This window comes from Pezoporus wallicus, unplaced genomic scaffold, assembly GCF_028554395.1.
Source record: "Pezoporus wallicus isolate ANWC-B61680 ecotype Strahan unplaced genomic scaffold, APGP_CSIRO_Pwel_v1 contig_8218, whole genome shotgun sequence".
In the NCBI taxonomy this organism is placed as follows: Eukaryota; Metazoa; Chordata; class Aves; order Psittaciformes; family Psittacidae; genus Pezoporus; species Pezoporus wallicus.
Genome location: NW_026636063.1, coordinates 1,767,864 through 1,784,886, shown reverse-complemented (window position 1 = coordinate 1,784,886; position 17,023 = coordinate 1,767,864). Strand labels below are relative to the sequence as shown.

General features: G+C 36.4%; 1 protein-coding gene across 2 annotated transcripts in view; it reads left to right on the top strand.

The window, feature by feature from the left end:
* Positions 1-9,596, top strand: part of VRK1 (VRK serine/threonine kinase 1) — a 35,822-nt gene extending 26,226 nt beyond the window's left edge. The window contains exon 13 of one of the 2 annotated variants that reach the window (XM_057398995.1): positions 9,354-9,596. In XM_057398995.1, coding sequence (XP_057254978.1) covers positions 9,354-9,436 — 83 coding nt within the window. In that variant the 3' untranslated portion in view covers positions 9,437-9,596. Of the gene's footprint in view, positions 1-6,918; positions 6,945-9,353 lie in introns of those variants that run through there. The other variant, XM_057398996.1, reaches the window with a different exon arrangement.
* The last annotated feature ends 7,427 nt before the right edge of the window (positions 9,597-17,023 follow it).

Sequence of the window (17,023 nt, the reverse complement as noted above, 5' to 3'; positions counted from 1 at the left end):
TAGTTTCAGGCAAAATGGTTGTAATTTCACCTTTTTATACTATCAGTTTTAATGAAGACTAAGTGAGGGGAGTGTATCAAGTGATTTCAGGTGAAAAGTGATACATGTTCTTACCAGTTTGGTTCTCTCCAAATTTGGAATTAAAAACTTTACCACTTATTACATGATTCATGCATCTGTGTTGAAGGAAAGGGTAACTGTTTCATAATGTTGTGATTTTTGATGTTTTTGATAAATTGAGAAAACCTCAATATTTAGAAATACTTAAAACTGCATTTCCAATTATGACTAATTTTATTTACCGTAGACTTGTTTCTTCATATATGATTAGTCCTGTGACTAAAACAATATCCTGAAGTATACTGTCCAGTAAAATGGGTATTTTTCTTGATAACTGTTAATTGTAGAAATCGAAATTTAAGCATACAGGAACATTTTAAAAGTTCCTGAAGTGCTATTTTATTGGTTTCTAAAGGGGAGAAATATGGCCAGATGGGTTACTTTTCAGGTGTTTAAACGACATCTCATGAGTATTTGGACTTAAAGCAGTGACATGAAAAATCTTGTTTACCTCTTCCTGTTCACTTAAACAGCATTAACCACATCTGACTATGCAGTTTTAGTCTTGCCTATAAAATAAGTTGTCCCAAAAAGTTTCTGATCTTCTGTGCAGCACTTTGAGTACAGCAGGATGCACAGTGGCTACAGGGACTCCACCAGTAGTTAAATCTACTGCTGCAGAGGCTTTGGAGCCCCTGGGCTTAGTGGAGGAGGAATAAAGAATGGTGATGAGAAAGGATGGGCATCTTGAAATTCTTGCTGCTTCCCCTGGTTGTTCTTAGCATAGAGCAGCCACTTCAGATGAGTTCATTAAAGGCCATCTCTTTCAATCATGTCAGACATCAGTGCTTCTGGAGCTGTCAAGTAAGAGTGTTAGACTCTTCTTTTTAGAAACAGGATTTCAGAAAGCCCTCGAGAAACAAGCTGTGTTGTACTTCCAAAATAAGATGCACAAAATTGTGTGCAATTCTTAAAATGTTTTTTATTTAAATTAGCTTGTTACCAGTTTCCTCTTTATTTTTTTTTTTTTTTTTCACCCGTGATAGCTGGAACCCATATGCTTTCCTGAAAGGTGGAAATTTAAGAGGTATCCTTTTTAAGGTAAAATGGATGGTCGTGAAGTATTATATTAGTCAATGTCTCTCCAAGGAAAATAGTATCAGAAGTGACGATTTCTATTTTAAATGAAAAGTTTTTTTCACACTCTGTTACAGCTCCATTTTCAGTATTTTGTGCCTTCATGTATGATAGTAAAATATACAGGCGTATAAGTGATGATGCTGTTAAAGCAGAATACCAAATTTTGGCATACACTGTACGTACCCACCAACGCTTCTACAGGGGTGTACTGCATAATATTAATAGGAGTGATATTCTTGTTTTTAATCAGTTTGCATGGAATAGGCAGCCAGTATAGGGAACTTTGGTGGAAATGGCATAAATGCTGGAAAAGTAAGAGTTCTATAGAATCTGTAAATAACCCTAAGTTCAAAGCTACCAGTAAAGATAAAAAGTTGCCAGTGGTATGGGTTTTAAAATCTTGGGGTTGATTAAGATTGGGTTCTAGAAATTCAGAATTTTTTTACAACAGATTTTGTTTGTTTTTTTTTTCTTTTTTTTTTACCAGCCCTTTTAATTTTCTGTTGTGAATTTTTTCTGAACAGTTTTATTAATTGGGACAGTATAAAGAGAGAAGACATGGCAATGAAAGTGCTGTATTTTTTTAATGTCTTTTTTTAATAGACTGTTCTGCTAGGGGTAGGAATTGTGCATGTTTATTGCTGGATAGCATCTAGCATGGTAAGGCCTTAACTGGGGTCTTCAGGTACTCTTGCAGTATAAAAACCTGTGTGAACATCTCTGATATTAAAACAGTCATACTGATTGATTGGTTAGAAGGCTTTCCAAAATGGAGGTTTAATAGTATTTCTCAATTAACAGGTACTTAGCTTTATGTTTTTTTACATTGCATGGCTTTGCATAAATCAGTATCTGGGTTATTGTCTTAGAAATCTTTTTTTCTTTATTCAAGCAAGATTTATTACTTAATGTTGGATTAAATCTACACTTAGGCTCATTTTCATATTTAGAGAATTATTGGCCTTGTCATCAAGCTTTAGGAGAAAGCAAATAATGTGGTTTTTTTTTTTGAGCTTGTTTATGCTGCCACTTGTTTCTTGTCTTGCTACTCCACACTAATGCCCGCATTATAGGTAGATTTTTACCTCTTAATTTTACATCCCAATACAAACATATATTTTCAGCAAAACCTGTACCTTACAATAGTTCCAGCTGACTTATTCATGTGTTCCTTCTTGTGAATGATTTGGTAATGACTAGTATCTGTAACAGACTCCAGGAGTAAGTGGATATTTGTCTTGAAATGGTGTATCTGTGACTCATTGTGAAAAGATCTGTCCCTTTCTCTGCCATTCCTAGTCTTCCCTTACTTTTCTTGGGAATGTTGCAAATTAAATGTTCTAGTATGAGAGTACATTATCTGGGTTTAAAAGTTAAAATCATATACTTGTATGTTTTATGTAGAAACTAACATGAAGATTCGGGTTTTAGTGAAGAGAAATGTCCAGTTGTCAGAAATGTTGACAAACTCGCTTCTGTGGTTTGCATTGTGTTTATTCAAACACAATATAAAGTGATCTTTTTATGTCTGGCCCCAAAATTGTTTGAGGACCTTCAAAGCTATTTAAATTAGAAGAGGTGTGGTAGGAAGTGATTTTTAAGTATAAAGATCTTTAAATTATGAGTAAAAATGTTAAAAATAAATTGGATATAAAACAAATCTATCTTTGTGATTCTTCCTGAATAATGGTTTTCCTTGACAATTTGCAAGTATCATTCCCTAAGAAGCACCTTGAACATGTACAACTTGTAATAATAAAAACACAAAATTAATGTCCAAAATGTAAAGTATGGGAGTGTTCCTGTTTACTCCTGTGTCTGCTTGGACACTGTTTTCTATGTATTTTCCCTTTATATTTTAAGCTTATTTCTGTACAATCTCTTCAGACCCCTTCTAGCACTTAGACACGTAAATGTAAATACATTTAAGTTCCTCGTTACACTTCTTTTTGTTATTACTGCTACTTTTTATTAGCTTATAAAAAGTATTAAAACAAAAAAACCTTCTGAAGACAGTTTTCCATGTGGTAAGCTTTTGTATAGTGACTTCATATGTAGAACTAAATCACTTAAGCGTAAAAGTGATGTCTGCTTTTTTCTTGGTTTTGTTGTTTTTTATTGTTAATTTTAATTTGTTTCCCTGTGACCCTAAGATATATTGCAGTTTTCTGAACAAGTCAAACTCATAAAATTTGCAGGTGAAATTTTTCTACAGGAAATAAAGAAAAATTGTTACTGCAGTGACTCAAATTTTTACAGGGAACTAACCTTTTTCAAGATTGCAAGTAATATGTTTGAGTTAAACTTTGTTGCTCCTGCAAATCACTGTGTGGTTGAAAGGACGGCTGTTTTTAAGCACATGCTGCATGCGACTACTGATTTATATGTGTATGTGCAACTGTGTTTTGGAATGTCTTCAGTAAAGCAATTTTTACAAATAGAAATAAATCTGTTAGTTTTATCTGGAACAATTTTATATTAAAATTTTTAAAAGTACATTCACAGATTTGATGTTATCTTGGGGAAATACACAGGTGTAAAATCATCAAATAGTACATTTTTGTATCCTGATCTTTTTCCATATGATAATATGGAAATGTATCAGCTTTATTTGTTGCAGGAAGCAGACAACTTGAAAGAACAGAGTACTTAAAGGCAAACCCCATCCCATAACTCTACAAACTAACTCTCTTCTCTTCCATCCCCACCTCACAAACATATATTTCCTGGAATTCAAGTCCATATTTAATCATAGGATAGTTTGGGTTGGAAGGGACCTTCAAAGATCACTATCATTGGTTCAGCTGTACCAGTTACTTTCCTCATTCCTAGTAGCTGGTACAGTGCTGTGTTTCAGCTTTAGTCTGAGAGCAATGCTGGTAACACACCAATGTTTTAATTGTTGCTAAGTAGTGCTTACTTTGATCAAGGACTTCCCAGTCTCATGCTTTGCCAGTGAGGAGGGGCACAAGAGCCCTTGAGGAAGCAGAGACGGGGCACCTGACCCAAACTATCCAAAGGAGCTTAAACCACAACAGTCATCTGTTCCAAGCCCCCTGCAATGAGTAGGGGCATCTTGAACTAGATCAGGTTGCCCAGAACCACATCCAGCCTGGCCTTGAATGTCTCCAAGGATGGCACACCCACTACCTCTCTGGGCAACTTGTTCCAGTATTTTACCACTCTCATTGTAAAGAATTTTTAACTTATGTCCAGCCTGAATCTCCCCTCTTTTAGTATAAAACCATTATCCCTCATCATATTGCAACGGGCCCTGCTAAAAAGTCTGTCCCCAGTTTGCATTCTTCGGGTCTCTCTGTTCTGCTTTTCTGAATCGTACTTCTCTTTGTACAGAAAAGAGAACATGCCAACTAACAAAAAGTACTGTTTGTTGCCCTTGTAGTTGCTTTAGCGGCCTTTAAAGTACTGGAAAATTGTTGTTTGAGAGGTGTTGCACTACAAGATTTTAGCAGCCATACAGTGTTCCCTGGCCGAGTTGAGAAAGGGCTTGTCAGGAGCACTGCATACTCTTCCTTATTCCATCATCTTAAAAGAAAAGTAGCTCTTCAGTTCCCATTTTATGTTTGCTGCCGGACACAGAGTGTAGTCTTTTGGCTTCCAATGCTTTTTTTTTTTTCCATTGTTCACCATATGTAAATAGCAATTATATCGGTTCTGTTCTCTTGCTTCCCTTTACCAGTTTGATTATTGTGGAACCCTTTAAAGGTGCAGTTGAAGCAATGATGTTTCCTGGGGAGCCATCCAGCAAATGATGTGGTTATGTGATACAAAGACAGATAAAATATGACTGAAGCACATTTTGCAAGACAAAAATCATACTATGGTCAGTGAAAGAATTTTGAAGAACTGACAGACCTAAACTTGTCTCCTTTGGAAATGACAAGCCCACAGTTACTTACTTAAGTTAGTAACAAAACTTATTCTTGGATTAATTTAATGCACTGAGGTCTGCTATAGTGGCATGTGCAAGATTGCATCTGGTTTACTAGGGAGAATTGTGCTAGGTCAGTAGCCCTCTCATTCCTACTTCATCAATTCTTGACTTAACTTTGGCAATTCAGTATATGTGGAATGAAGTTCCCAGTGTCAAAAGAAATGTCAGTTCTGTCACAACCTGCTGTGGCACAGGTGTCTACACAGGAATGATGATTAAGTTCCATCTATGTGGAGACTAATCCGAGAACATCTTTTTCAGAAACCCCTTAAGAACTCTCCACCATGTGGTCTAACACTCCAGTTTTAAGGACCTTTGCTTCTTAAAGAGATAAACATACAGCAGTGTGTGTGTACACACATTAGATTTTTTTTTTGTTGTTGTTGTTAAAAAAGGAAACCTTTCAAGGTCTGATCAGCTTACTCAACTACATGTGCTGCTTTTGAGGGTGAAATGCTAGCTGTGTTTTTTAATGATGATTACTAGAGGTCTGTTTTAAGAGCTTGCATAGACTAGAATTCATAGACTAGAATTGCTAATACTCTTCAGCCATTATACAGAGACTGGCATATACTCACGTCTTTGCCAGGTGGAAATATAATATATGCAAGTGATGCAGTTGCTAACATCCAGCATGCGTGCTGCTAGATGTTTTTCACTGACCTGATGCTTGTCTACAGTCTAAAATCTGTATGTGGTTCTGTTTTCAAATATTCTAGCCTATGATATTCTCTTACAAGACTTACGCATGTTTCTCAAATGGTGTATGTAGAATTGGAAAACAAAGTGAGAAGGGAAACTATACACCAGTCTATGGACAGGCTTATTTACATCAGTGTCTTGATACATACCGTATTTTCTCTTAAAATCTTGATGATTAAGCTTCTAAAACATCCCTGGTCAACACCACTTATAATATTTAACTATCATTGCTACTAAAAAGGACTTGATAAAGGAGTATTTTTAGTAGCTAATACGAATTTCCCTTAAGCTTATTAGTTGTCCTATCCACTGCAGACATGAATATTGCTTTCATTTTGTGCAGCAACTTTTTGCAGATAGATGTATTTTTGCACATCACATCTCTCATCATTTTTACCTTTCTTCAGTTAAGCTAAAATTAAATGGTCATGATTACCACCCCATTTTTCTCAAAACTTTCTTGAAGGATAGAGCCCAAAACTATACACAGTGCTGCTGGGTTTGTAAAATTGCTTCATAATACTGTTTACATGAAGGGGATCAGATATCACAATCAACTTGTTTTATAATTTCTCTAGGGCCTGTAGGACTCTTTATGCCTTTGCTGAACTTTGTTCCAGTCTCGAAACAAGCTGTGCAGTGACACCATCTGGTTTATTTTTGTCTGTATAATTCTTCCTCATTTAAATTGCTGTTGCAACCTAATTCAGTTTAGTCTGCTTTATAAAAATGCTCTCCTTTGCTTGTAATAGCTTTGTTTGTGTCCTCATTTGGTGTTGCCCACACAGGACTTCTCCTGTTTTCAGAAACGGAATTGACATTTCTCCCACAAGAAAAGTTCATGGGGTATATGTTACCAGGCTAACTAATTTTGAAAATGCAGAAAGACCTTCAGTTCTGAAATAGCTGCAAACTTTGAAGCTAAACTTGAGTTGAGAGCAGTTATTCTGAGTTTCACATAATTAACTTAGTTTAAGGGGATATTGCCGCTGCTTAAGTTTGAAATGATGAATAAAAGAATCGTGACAAGGATTTTTTTCCTTGTTATGAATCACTTACAGATTCTTCATGATGATGGTTTGTTTAGAAAAACCTTAAAAAGGAACTCATTGATGCAATAAAGATAAAGGAAAAATCAGAGACAGTGTAGATTTCTTCTCCTTTTTGGCTTTCCAGCGTAGGCTATGAGAAATGGGTAAACTCTCACTGAACTAGGAATTAATAAACTTTAATTTCTTGTATTGGCCATGATGACCATGAAATACTAGATTCCTGAAATACAAACATGCAAATCTGGTGACTGTTTTTTTATTGTTGTTTTTTTTTTTTCCTAACCAAATACCTGTAGTAGTTTCGTGCTGAAGGTGATCATTTTCCTATAGGTAGTCTTTCTGATAATAACGCATGAATTTTACCTGTCATTGCAGCGTTTGATTATACAGTATATGACTGGAGAAGAAAAAAATTAGTTATTTCAGTCAAAACCTGTGAAGATTAATGAAAGGGAGAAAGATCAGTTTTGTTTTTTTTTTAAGAGAAAACTGCTAATTTTCTGCTTTCAGTTGCAATCCAAAAATTCCAGGGGAAAATCTCAGAAGGGATGGAGAGGGGTAAACTGGTACAGTTCATGGGGTTGATAGAATAACTTGGCCTGCGTACGTACCACTGTGGCTGTCCAATTTGAAAATTCAGATGACTTGTCTTTTGCTAGATTTCACAATTACAGTAGCTGAAATACTTCATGACTTTGAAAATTAGACACTAATTCTTGAACATAAACCAGAATTTACCTGAAAGAAGGAATGATTTACATAATTTACTACTTTATGGTAACTGCTTGTATAGTTTTTAGCTTCCAGTACTTGTAAGGGTACCAGAGTGGATTTGATTTTTAAAAAGCAGTTGGGGGGGGTGGTGGTGGTGATGGAAAGTGTTGCTGTGTGTGTGTTTTGCAAGAACAGATCTTCCATTGATAAAGCTACTGTGCTCAATGAGAGACTAACACCAAAGCTGTCCATTTTTTTTAAAGTGATTTATTCAAGATATAGTGTCCAACAAAATCCATTTTTATGGTTTTATGTTGAAAGCAGCAAGTGCTTTGGGAGAAAAAAAGGAATGAGTATTTTTTCCCTCTCCATTTCATTTTCAAGAATAGAAAAATTCTTCAAGGTTAATTTTTATATTTTTTAATTTCAAAACAACTTTTTTTGAGCAAATTAACTTATGTAAAATTAAACAAACATGGAAGCAAAACTGTTTGCAATACTTTGTTGTTTTTCTTGATGTGGTTTTGCTGTTGAGTAGACTTCAGACTATTTGGTTATTTTGCACTGTTCTCTGCCTCCTGTTTTCTCCAAAATTCACTCATTGAGCTTGAATAATCAGTGACTCAAACTGCTCAAAGACTGTTGTCTTGTGCAAGCAGCTTTTTTCTTATAGATTTCCATGAAACTCAGTTTTACCTCTTTTTCTTTCTCAGTAATATACATTATGAAGTTGACAGGAACTGTACAGTTACATATAGTTTTACAATCAATAACTTAAGTAGTTAGGCATACCGACTGAGGAGGAAGTTAGGATTAAATAACAATAATTAAAAAAAAAATACCACGACTAGGAAATGAAAAAAATTTGTTACTGCATTTATGAAAATGGTAGAAATTTTTGTTGTATGTGATATGTTTTTCTTAAAGTTACTACAGTTGAATGTGAGTTACAGAAATGAGCTATGGTGGATTGCTTTGTTTTGTTTTTTTTTCTCTTCCCTGCTAATGGGCAGGGAAGCATCAAAGTGCAGGGAGGTTTTTATTAATACATTTAAGTATAGTCTCTTTGAATAACCTGTCTTCCAGGTTTGTTAGGAATCTTATTTAGATGCACTGTTCACTATCTTTGTTAACAAACTAGTCAAATAATAGCTTCAAATCTGTAGATAAAGTTGCACTGATAGCTGAGCTGATTTAACAGTCTGACATCTTCTGCCTGTGTTCCTTGCACTTCCTCATGTATCAGCTCCATTCAGAATGCTCTAAGATGCTGCAACCCACTAACACTATGAGAATACTAGACCAGAAAAGGTTCTTCGCCATGTTATGGATCTGGATCAGTTTAGGAAAAGATCCAACAAATAACCAAAAATGGTTTCATACTGGGAGGGATCATAGGATCATAGTTGGTGCATGGGAAGGAAGGAGGAGCTTAGGTTTTGAAGAATATCAGATTTTTCATCTCTTAGTGGAGGTGGGCTGTTAAATTGGATCAACTGTACATAATGTAGTGTTTGACAAGTGGAATTGTACAATATGTTTTCAGGGGAAATTAGTGTCATGGCAAATGATTTTATGGCAGATTTTTCTGGGTCCATGTGATGTGTCCCCTATGCCCCCAGTCAAAACTAAATGAGTTGGTATATCCTCTTAAAGACTACAAGCATTTTCTTATGATATATTTCTGATACTTTTATAGAAAGGCTTGTCTTTTTTTGTTTGAATTGCAGATGCGGTAGGTACCAGAACTCGGAATATGACCTCACCAAAATCCAAGAAAGGTACAGCAACCAGAAAGAGAGTCCAGAAGTAAATAGATGGAATAATAAGTTAATCACCTCTGGGCATTTATCAGCTACTATAGCACTGGAGGCTTTTTCTTTCCTTTTTAAATGATGAGTCCTGGAAAAACATGACTACTGTTTGTACCTGGTTTTGAAAAATAAATGTTTTATTAAAATATTTGCATAATTTATGTTAGTTAAATACTAATGCAAGATTTTCCAACTTTGAGGTGAGGATGCATTTTTATTTTTTATATACAAGAATATCTTAAAGGCAAACTAAAAGTGCTTTTTTTTTCTGCTTTATAATGTAGAAGTAAAGCCTTACTTAGTTGCCTTACAGGTATTTTAGAAGGAACAGCAGTACTGCATCTGATTTCTTCTGATTTTGAGTAAAGTCTTATTGGAGGTTACTTAGATGTAAACTGAGACGAAGTCTGAAATTGTAGAGACATTTCTTAAGTCTGTCTTGAATTTGACTAAAAAATGAAAACATAAGACAAAAATCTCATCATTCCATTTTAGCTTGTTATAAAAAGCATTTAAACAGTTCTTTGGAGAACAGGTAATGAATTCTTTTGCATAGTATTTCTGTTTCGATAACTTTCCAATTATTCAGAGTTTCTCTGGAAAGAGAGAGACCAGGGCCCAGGGCAAAGAGAAGAACCAACAGAAACTCACTACCCATTCTCAGTGCCCCTCTTAAGTTTTCTTTTTATATTGGTGAAAAAGCTAGAAAAGTTATAACCATTAATAACTTTGTAAAGTATCTAGTTCCAATAAAAGCTTGACTTGCTTGTGCTTCTCATAACAAAATAATAATTTACCTTTTTTTAATAGTTGAGAAGCATGTCATCTTCTGAAACCATTCTTAAAAGTACTCTCTTACTCAGTTTTGAGTCTTCAGACTTGTGAGTCAAAAAATGCAGTGTTTAATATCAGTGAGATACCATTTCTTTTCATTTAAATACTGCAAAAATATGCATAATTAGGGCATGAACATTATTCTTGTCAGGAAGAGTGCTTTATGAAGTTTAGCAAACCAAAAGGAATCCATATGAGCCAATGGGTGGTGTATTTGTGTGGATGTCAAGTGCTCTGCTTGCTTGATTGTATAAGGTCTGAGTAGCTACTGACTGAAATAAGTATGTTGTAGCATAAAATGTTGAATGAATGATGAGGCAGTGTTTTGAAAACAAGGGAGTCTGTTGTTGTGAAATAAAACTGGAATAACATACTTAAAAGGTGTCATGCCTCCTCCTATCTGTTCTGACTGCTGTGCAGACTCATTTTCCTGGGTATTTGCAAAGTGTGGCTGATGACTGTAAGCTTGGCATTCTCTTTGTTTCAGATGTAAAAATAGGACTGCTAAAGCCTCTGTTGTATTTGACTCCTCAAATCAAACCATCATTTTAATGATTTCATTTAATCATTCTGTTCAAACAGTATGTTGCACTATTTGGAAGAGCTGTTGTCAGGAAAGCATACTATAGTCTCTTGCTCATCTTGCATACTCAAAGTTAGTGTCGTTCTTTTGTACTTCAGTTGTTGGACATTTTAATTTTTTTAGTAACTTGCTTACTTTCTTTACTTTCCAAGTTTTTAAGAACTCTTCTTTCTTTTGACAATACCAAATCCAAATGCAACAAACATTTATGTATTTAAAAAGAATGTTTTAATGTGTAGATTTCTTAAGCCACTCCTACCTCTTCCCAGCCCAAAACTATCCTTTGTACTGACTGGGTTTCTGTGAAGAAAAAAGGTGCTTTCCATTCTAGCTGAATGTTGTTTTGGGTCTTGTTACTGCACACAGGAGACTGCAAAGCTACAGTTTTCATGGGCAAAAATGCCTTTGGCTTGCTGCGGACTGCACTGATGTTTGAAGTTTGGGACAATCAGGATGTGATGACAGTGGATGGCTGTGATAATACCTGCAGTACTGCTGTATGTGTTACACAGTCTGTGCTTGCACACATATATGTGTTTGCTATTTTGCAAAACAGTGATGGGGAAATTCACCACTTTCTAAGAGGCAGAGGGTGTAGTAGAATTTTGCTGACATCCCTGCTTGAAAGTAAAGCCCCTAACACAAAAGAAGCAAGCTGCCTTTAGACTGCATTTACTGCTCTTGATGACTCCAGTTGTGTGTAAATATTAGAAAACAGCAGGATCCTGCATTCCAAGAATCACTTGAGCAGTGCCATGAAGACAAGTGTCCTTACTGGTATTGTAGTCATACTCCCAAGCTCTCCTGCTGTTTCTAATCTGTGCGCACAGCCGTGAAAAAACTGGACTGACATTTACAGGCACAGCAGGGAAACACTTGAGTAGGGAATGTTAAAGATTCTGCTACCTATGTTTCAAAGTGGCCACCATACATGATAAATCTTCACAGGAGAACTAGTCGGCACTTCAGCTGATGGTGTAATGAGGATATTGATAATGAAGCACAGAATGCTTCTTTAGTACTTGAACATTTTGCAGACAGATTGTTTATAATTTTTTCCCCTAATCTAAAATATCTAGAGAGAGAACCAAATTCAGGATGGGTATAAGATGTTTTTTAAATGGTGCCGATTTGATATTTTTAGCAATAATATTTCCCAGTCACTTAATGTAAAATAATATAATTCCTGCTATCTGTTGCAGCTAGCATTAGGAAGGGGGTCAGCTGCTTTCTTGAATAGTTTGACAGACTTTTCTCACTGTTTTGTCCCAGTGAGCTGCCAGATTTGGGATGCCATAATACCAGTAATGCAATTAGGTTTTCTGTACGTTGTCTGGTTGACTTCTCAGTTAAGAGTTTCTTTCCCTTTGGGAATAAGACTAGACAGACTGTCATTTGCTATTACTAATTCTGCTTAGCATTATCACTGGAGCTTTTTTGTAATTAGCTATCTTAGTTGGCTCTTAAATTTTAATAGCCAATTGAAGCTACATTTTAGCCAAGTTCCATATCTAAACTGCATTCAGTCCATTAACAAAGTTGGTTAAAAGGCTATTAAAACAAAAGCCAATATATGCTGGTTAGCACTTAGATGTTTGCAGCAGTAGCAGTACCAGCCTCCAATGAATATTCTCGAGAAATGGCACTTCCTTCTGGCAAAGGAAATACACAAAGAATGACCAAAGTTTGTTTGGGGAACAAAGGCAGATTATACAGAATACTTCAGGGGAAAAAAAAACAACACTACAAAAGCAAAAAGTGAAGTGTATTTGCTGAAAGAAGGTGGGAGAGATGGGGGGTGCAGAAGGGGGCAGTTAATAGTTCACAGATTTGACAGGTTCTGGAAAAGCCAAATAAATGATGTTTTTCTCCATTTCAGCTGATCAAAATTATTAGCAAAACCATCTGAAGCACCTTCTGGTAGAATTGTCATCTTGCTGAGTTTAGTTTGTAAAACATCCTGCCAGACATTAAAAAAACTGTAAGCATGCCAGCACATAGGTTCAGAACACCACTTCTCTAATTGATAGACCCTATAATTTTCTTTTTTACTGAAGACCATGGCTGGATACTTCAGCCTCCCGAGTACTTTAACATATCATCAGTCTGAAGTTTTTATCCCTGGTAGCATTTGTTAAAATTAGATTTTTTTTTTTCTCTTTTCTTTCTTAAGGTAGACAGGAGATTAACAGCCTTTGGACCATCCTGTGACAAATAAAGGCTTTCTCAGACTTTTCTGTTTTAAAGGAAAAGAAAAATAAAAATCTTTACTGTTGTAAAGACATCAAATACTGCTGCAGTTTTAATAGAAAGCCTACCAGTTGCTGATGGTTTGCAGTGCCCTTTATGGCTGAAGATAGGTTAGTATCAGTGGCTTTATTATAGGACATGTGAAGGAAACCCCAGATTATGTCTGAATAACCAGTGTATGTACGCTTTTAGCATCATATATACTGGGACATCTAAGAGTTTTCACAGTGGACCAGTTCCATTGTTAAACAAGACATAGAGCTGGTGCTCACTGAACATGAGTCAGATCCCACTGCTTGTAGCTGCACTGCAATTTCAAACTGATTGTAAAAACTTTGTGGTGGTTAGTGTAGGTCCCTTCACCTCCTGTCCTGTTGTGGGGTGCTGGGCTCTTTGCAATGATGCAGTACTCAAAGGGAGAAGGAAACTTTTTGTTCTCTGAGGACGTATTTTCATGATGTCCTTTTCTTATGGGCAGGGAGAAAGGAGGTGTGGTAAGATCAACGTCTTTGGAAATTCTCACAGTTCTAGTTGGGATCTCAGTGATAGCCTTATGCAGCTGTGTGCTAACTCGCATGCATTTCAGTTCTCTTCCCTTGTATTTTCAAGATTAAGAAGCTGAAGATTTAGAAGCGTGATTCCATGAATTCTTTGCCGCTTCATTTTAGGCCTTCTTTTTCTCTGTGGATGTTACCTGTATAGAAACAGTTGTGGGTTGTATGTTTCTTTTTTTTTTTTTGCAGGGGGAGATACTCAGTTTTTGTGGTGTGGTTTTTTTTGTGTTTTGTTGTTTTTTTTTTTTTGTGGTGTTTTTTTTTTTTTGTGTGTGTTACTATTTCTTTTTTATTTTTCCTTTTCTCCCAAAGGGATATATAAAAGGGAATATACTGTTTCTGTGATCTGAGTTTTGCCTGGATGCAGAATGAGCCAGACAACTTAGAAAAATGCAACAGGTCTAATTGGATGCTGCTAGTTTTCTCTACAGTGACATGCCATATTTTTAAATATGGAATCACCAGCAGTATTGCACTTCTTTCTTGTTGTCTGTTTCATCTTATCCCAGCCAAAACCTGCCTTTTCAGGCTGGACCATATCCTGCCCATGTAGGCTTCTATGCCAGATTTTAATGCCTTTGCATTTAGGTATATCACTTAAAAATACCTGATGTATTTTTAAATGGACCTCAAGTTCTATAACTGCCTAAGATGCTGACAAGTGAATCCTGACAGCTTTTTCTTCACCACTGTGAGTACTGCAACAAGCCAAAATTGAGGTTTTGCATTTTCTCAGGGATACCCCAAAGGGTAAAAGTGTTGTGGAGAAACTGTCATTTAATGAGAGAAAGGTTACCTCCCATATTTCTACCCCTTGTCTTGGAAGGTCAGCTTTCCAACCCTTCAGACCTTAGCTGCTGTGATGGGTGTTCATAAGTATACTTGAAAGAAAAGTGATGAGAACACAGTGAGACAGCTGTGAAGTACAGTAGAAGTGAAAACAAAACATACATTTTCATGAACTTTCCTGAACTAATTCCTTTTGCCAGACGGCTCCAAACAGGAGGAAGCTGGCACAGTTGTAACCTGCATCTGCAGCTTCTGGAGAAGAAAAACGCTTCCTTGGCAAATGGAGCAAGAAACCTAGAAAATTAAGGATTAATATGTTCATTTATACAGAAGCAGTGAGAACACAATAACATGAAATACACCCAAGGAGGATGCATTTAGAAGACAAAAGAGCCCTGGAAGGGAAGGTACCTAGCTTTGTTCAGAATGCAAACTATAACATGCAGTTCTGGGAATTGGTGAATTGCACAGCTGAATGTTAAAAGAAATTACTTCATACCACAAGAAATACACGATCTGTGCCTTGAAAACCTGAAGGTACTTTCCTTTCCTGCCAGGAGAAGAGTAGAAAACTGGATCAACTTGAAAGTAAGTAACCCTCAACTAATTTTATCTATCTGCTGCTAAACCAGAACAAAACAGTTTTACTAATAAACTGAATTCCTTTCTGAAAACAGATACATCTATATATATATAAAAAAAAAACCTTTATTCTTGCATCCTCACTAATCTCTCATTATGGAGCTGTTTCCTTTGGAATGGTGAGGGGTGGATCTGTGCTAGCAAGCGTGTAATCCCTGACTCACTTCTGATAATGCTTGGCGATGGCCATAGTGGAAGGTGTACAGTAAACAGCATCATACTTAGAAGACAGTAGAGTGCTGAAAATATCTGGAAGTGGGCTAACAATTATCTCCTTCTGTCATTGACAGCTGATCATCAGTAATTTATAGACTGACTTTTCTAAGATGGTAGTGATCAAAATATTATTTGAAGCCAGTAAGAGCTGCAGATATCCAGTATCTGAAAATCAAGTTTATGTTCCTCTAAAAATGTAGCCCTTGCCCACAAGGAAGACAGTTTTTCTGGCTATTTAGCACACTGCTGAATTATTCTTTAAGAGTACTGATGGAAGCAAAATTGCAGAAGAGAAATGAGTAATTCTTAACTGAAATTACACACTGCAACACAGTAACTGTTAAGCTAGCCCATAGAACTTATGCCTGAACTTGACATTCCTTGATTAACCAAGAGTACAGTGATGGGGGTAATGAGGAACTGCAGAAGTGAGAAACAAATGTTTTGAAATGTATTCTGGTTTTGCTGTGTTCTTCACAGTTTTTGCATGTTGGCTTTGTTTTAAACTCTTTCAAGAGGTGGTTGTTTTCTTGTCCATCTGCATAGTACCCAGTGCCCTAGAATGTGAGATGTTGAGTACCTATGGTAAAATGAATTCTTTTATTAGCTACTTTGCTTACTTCATGTCAATATGCTTCTTCCTTCTGCCTTCCAAGTGAATTCTTGGGTTATTCCAGCAAGTACATTAGGTTTATTAGACTAATTGTTTAGCCTTATTAGGCTAATTATTAGCCTTATTGAAATTTACATTGCCCTGAAAAGTACTGAAAATGAGGGGAGTAATAGCAGACCTGAAACACTAGCAGGCATTGGAGCAGGCCAGGGCACAACAGACCATTGTGCTTACAGCTAAGGAAACACATTGTTGCTCTGGACAGGCTCTCTGCTTCTTGCTTAGGGTGGAAGATTCAAGGTGTGGTCCTTTCCTACACCAGCAGTTGGCTTGCTGCTTCCCCTTCATCGTATCTGAGTGGCAAAAGCAAAACAGAGCCATCCACCTCAGGTATTTCCTTCATCTATCTCTTTCAGTCCTATTGAATCTGATTTCGTCCCCCTTTAAGTGCAGGCAATCTTAATTGCTATTTGATGCACTGTTCTGATCAGAGCTGTGCTTGCAATGTTAAAATCCCTGGGACCAGAAATGTGAGTCCTACATGGTTACTGGGGGATCCACTAATTCACAGCGGGTCAGTTAGGTTTCACAGCTTGGCAGGGACTGTGATATTACAAGGAGCTTTAAAGGGGACACGAATAGTGGAGGAGGCTTTGCTCTCTGCTCTCCTCTAAATTCTCTCATTTTATTCCTCTTTTCCACCATAGCATCTCCTCAGATTACAAGATGTATAGACATTGTTCTCCCCCTTCCATCCATTTTCCCTCTACTTCTCCCCTACAGACACATCTGCATGTGACTCGTTGGAAAAGCCTATGGTTCACTGTGTTTCCACAGTATCATGTTGCCTTCAAAAATCCTATTAGCTTTTCTGAAAGATGGGAATGAAAAAAAATTGTACCAAAGAAGTGACTTTTCTGGAAAATGGTTTCATCCAGATGTATGATGTTCAACCACCAGAGTATTCCTTTACTTTGTAATGCATAATAGTTTTCATGTATACATATTGTCTTGGTATGGTTTCTCAGGAGTTTCTGAGTTTCTTAATGTATTAATGATCCCCAAGGGAGAAACAGCATAGATTATAAACCCCTTATTATCTCAT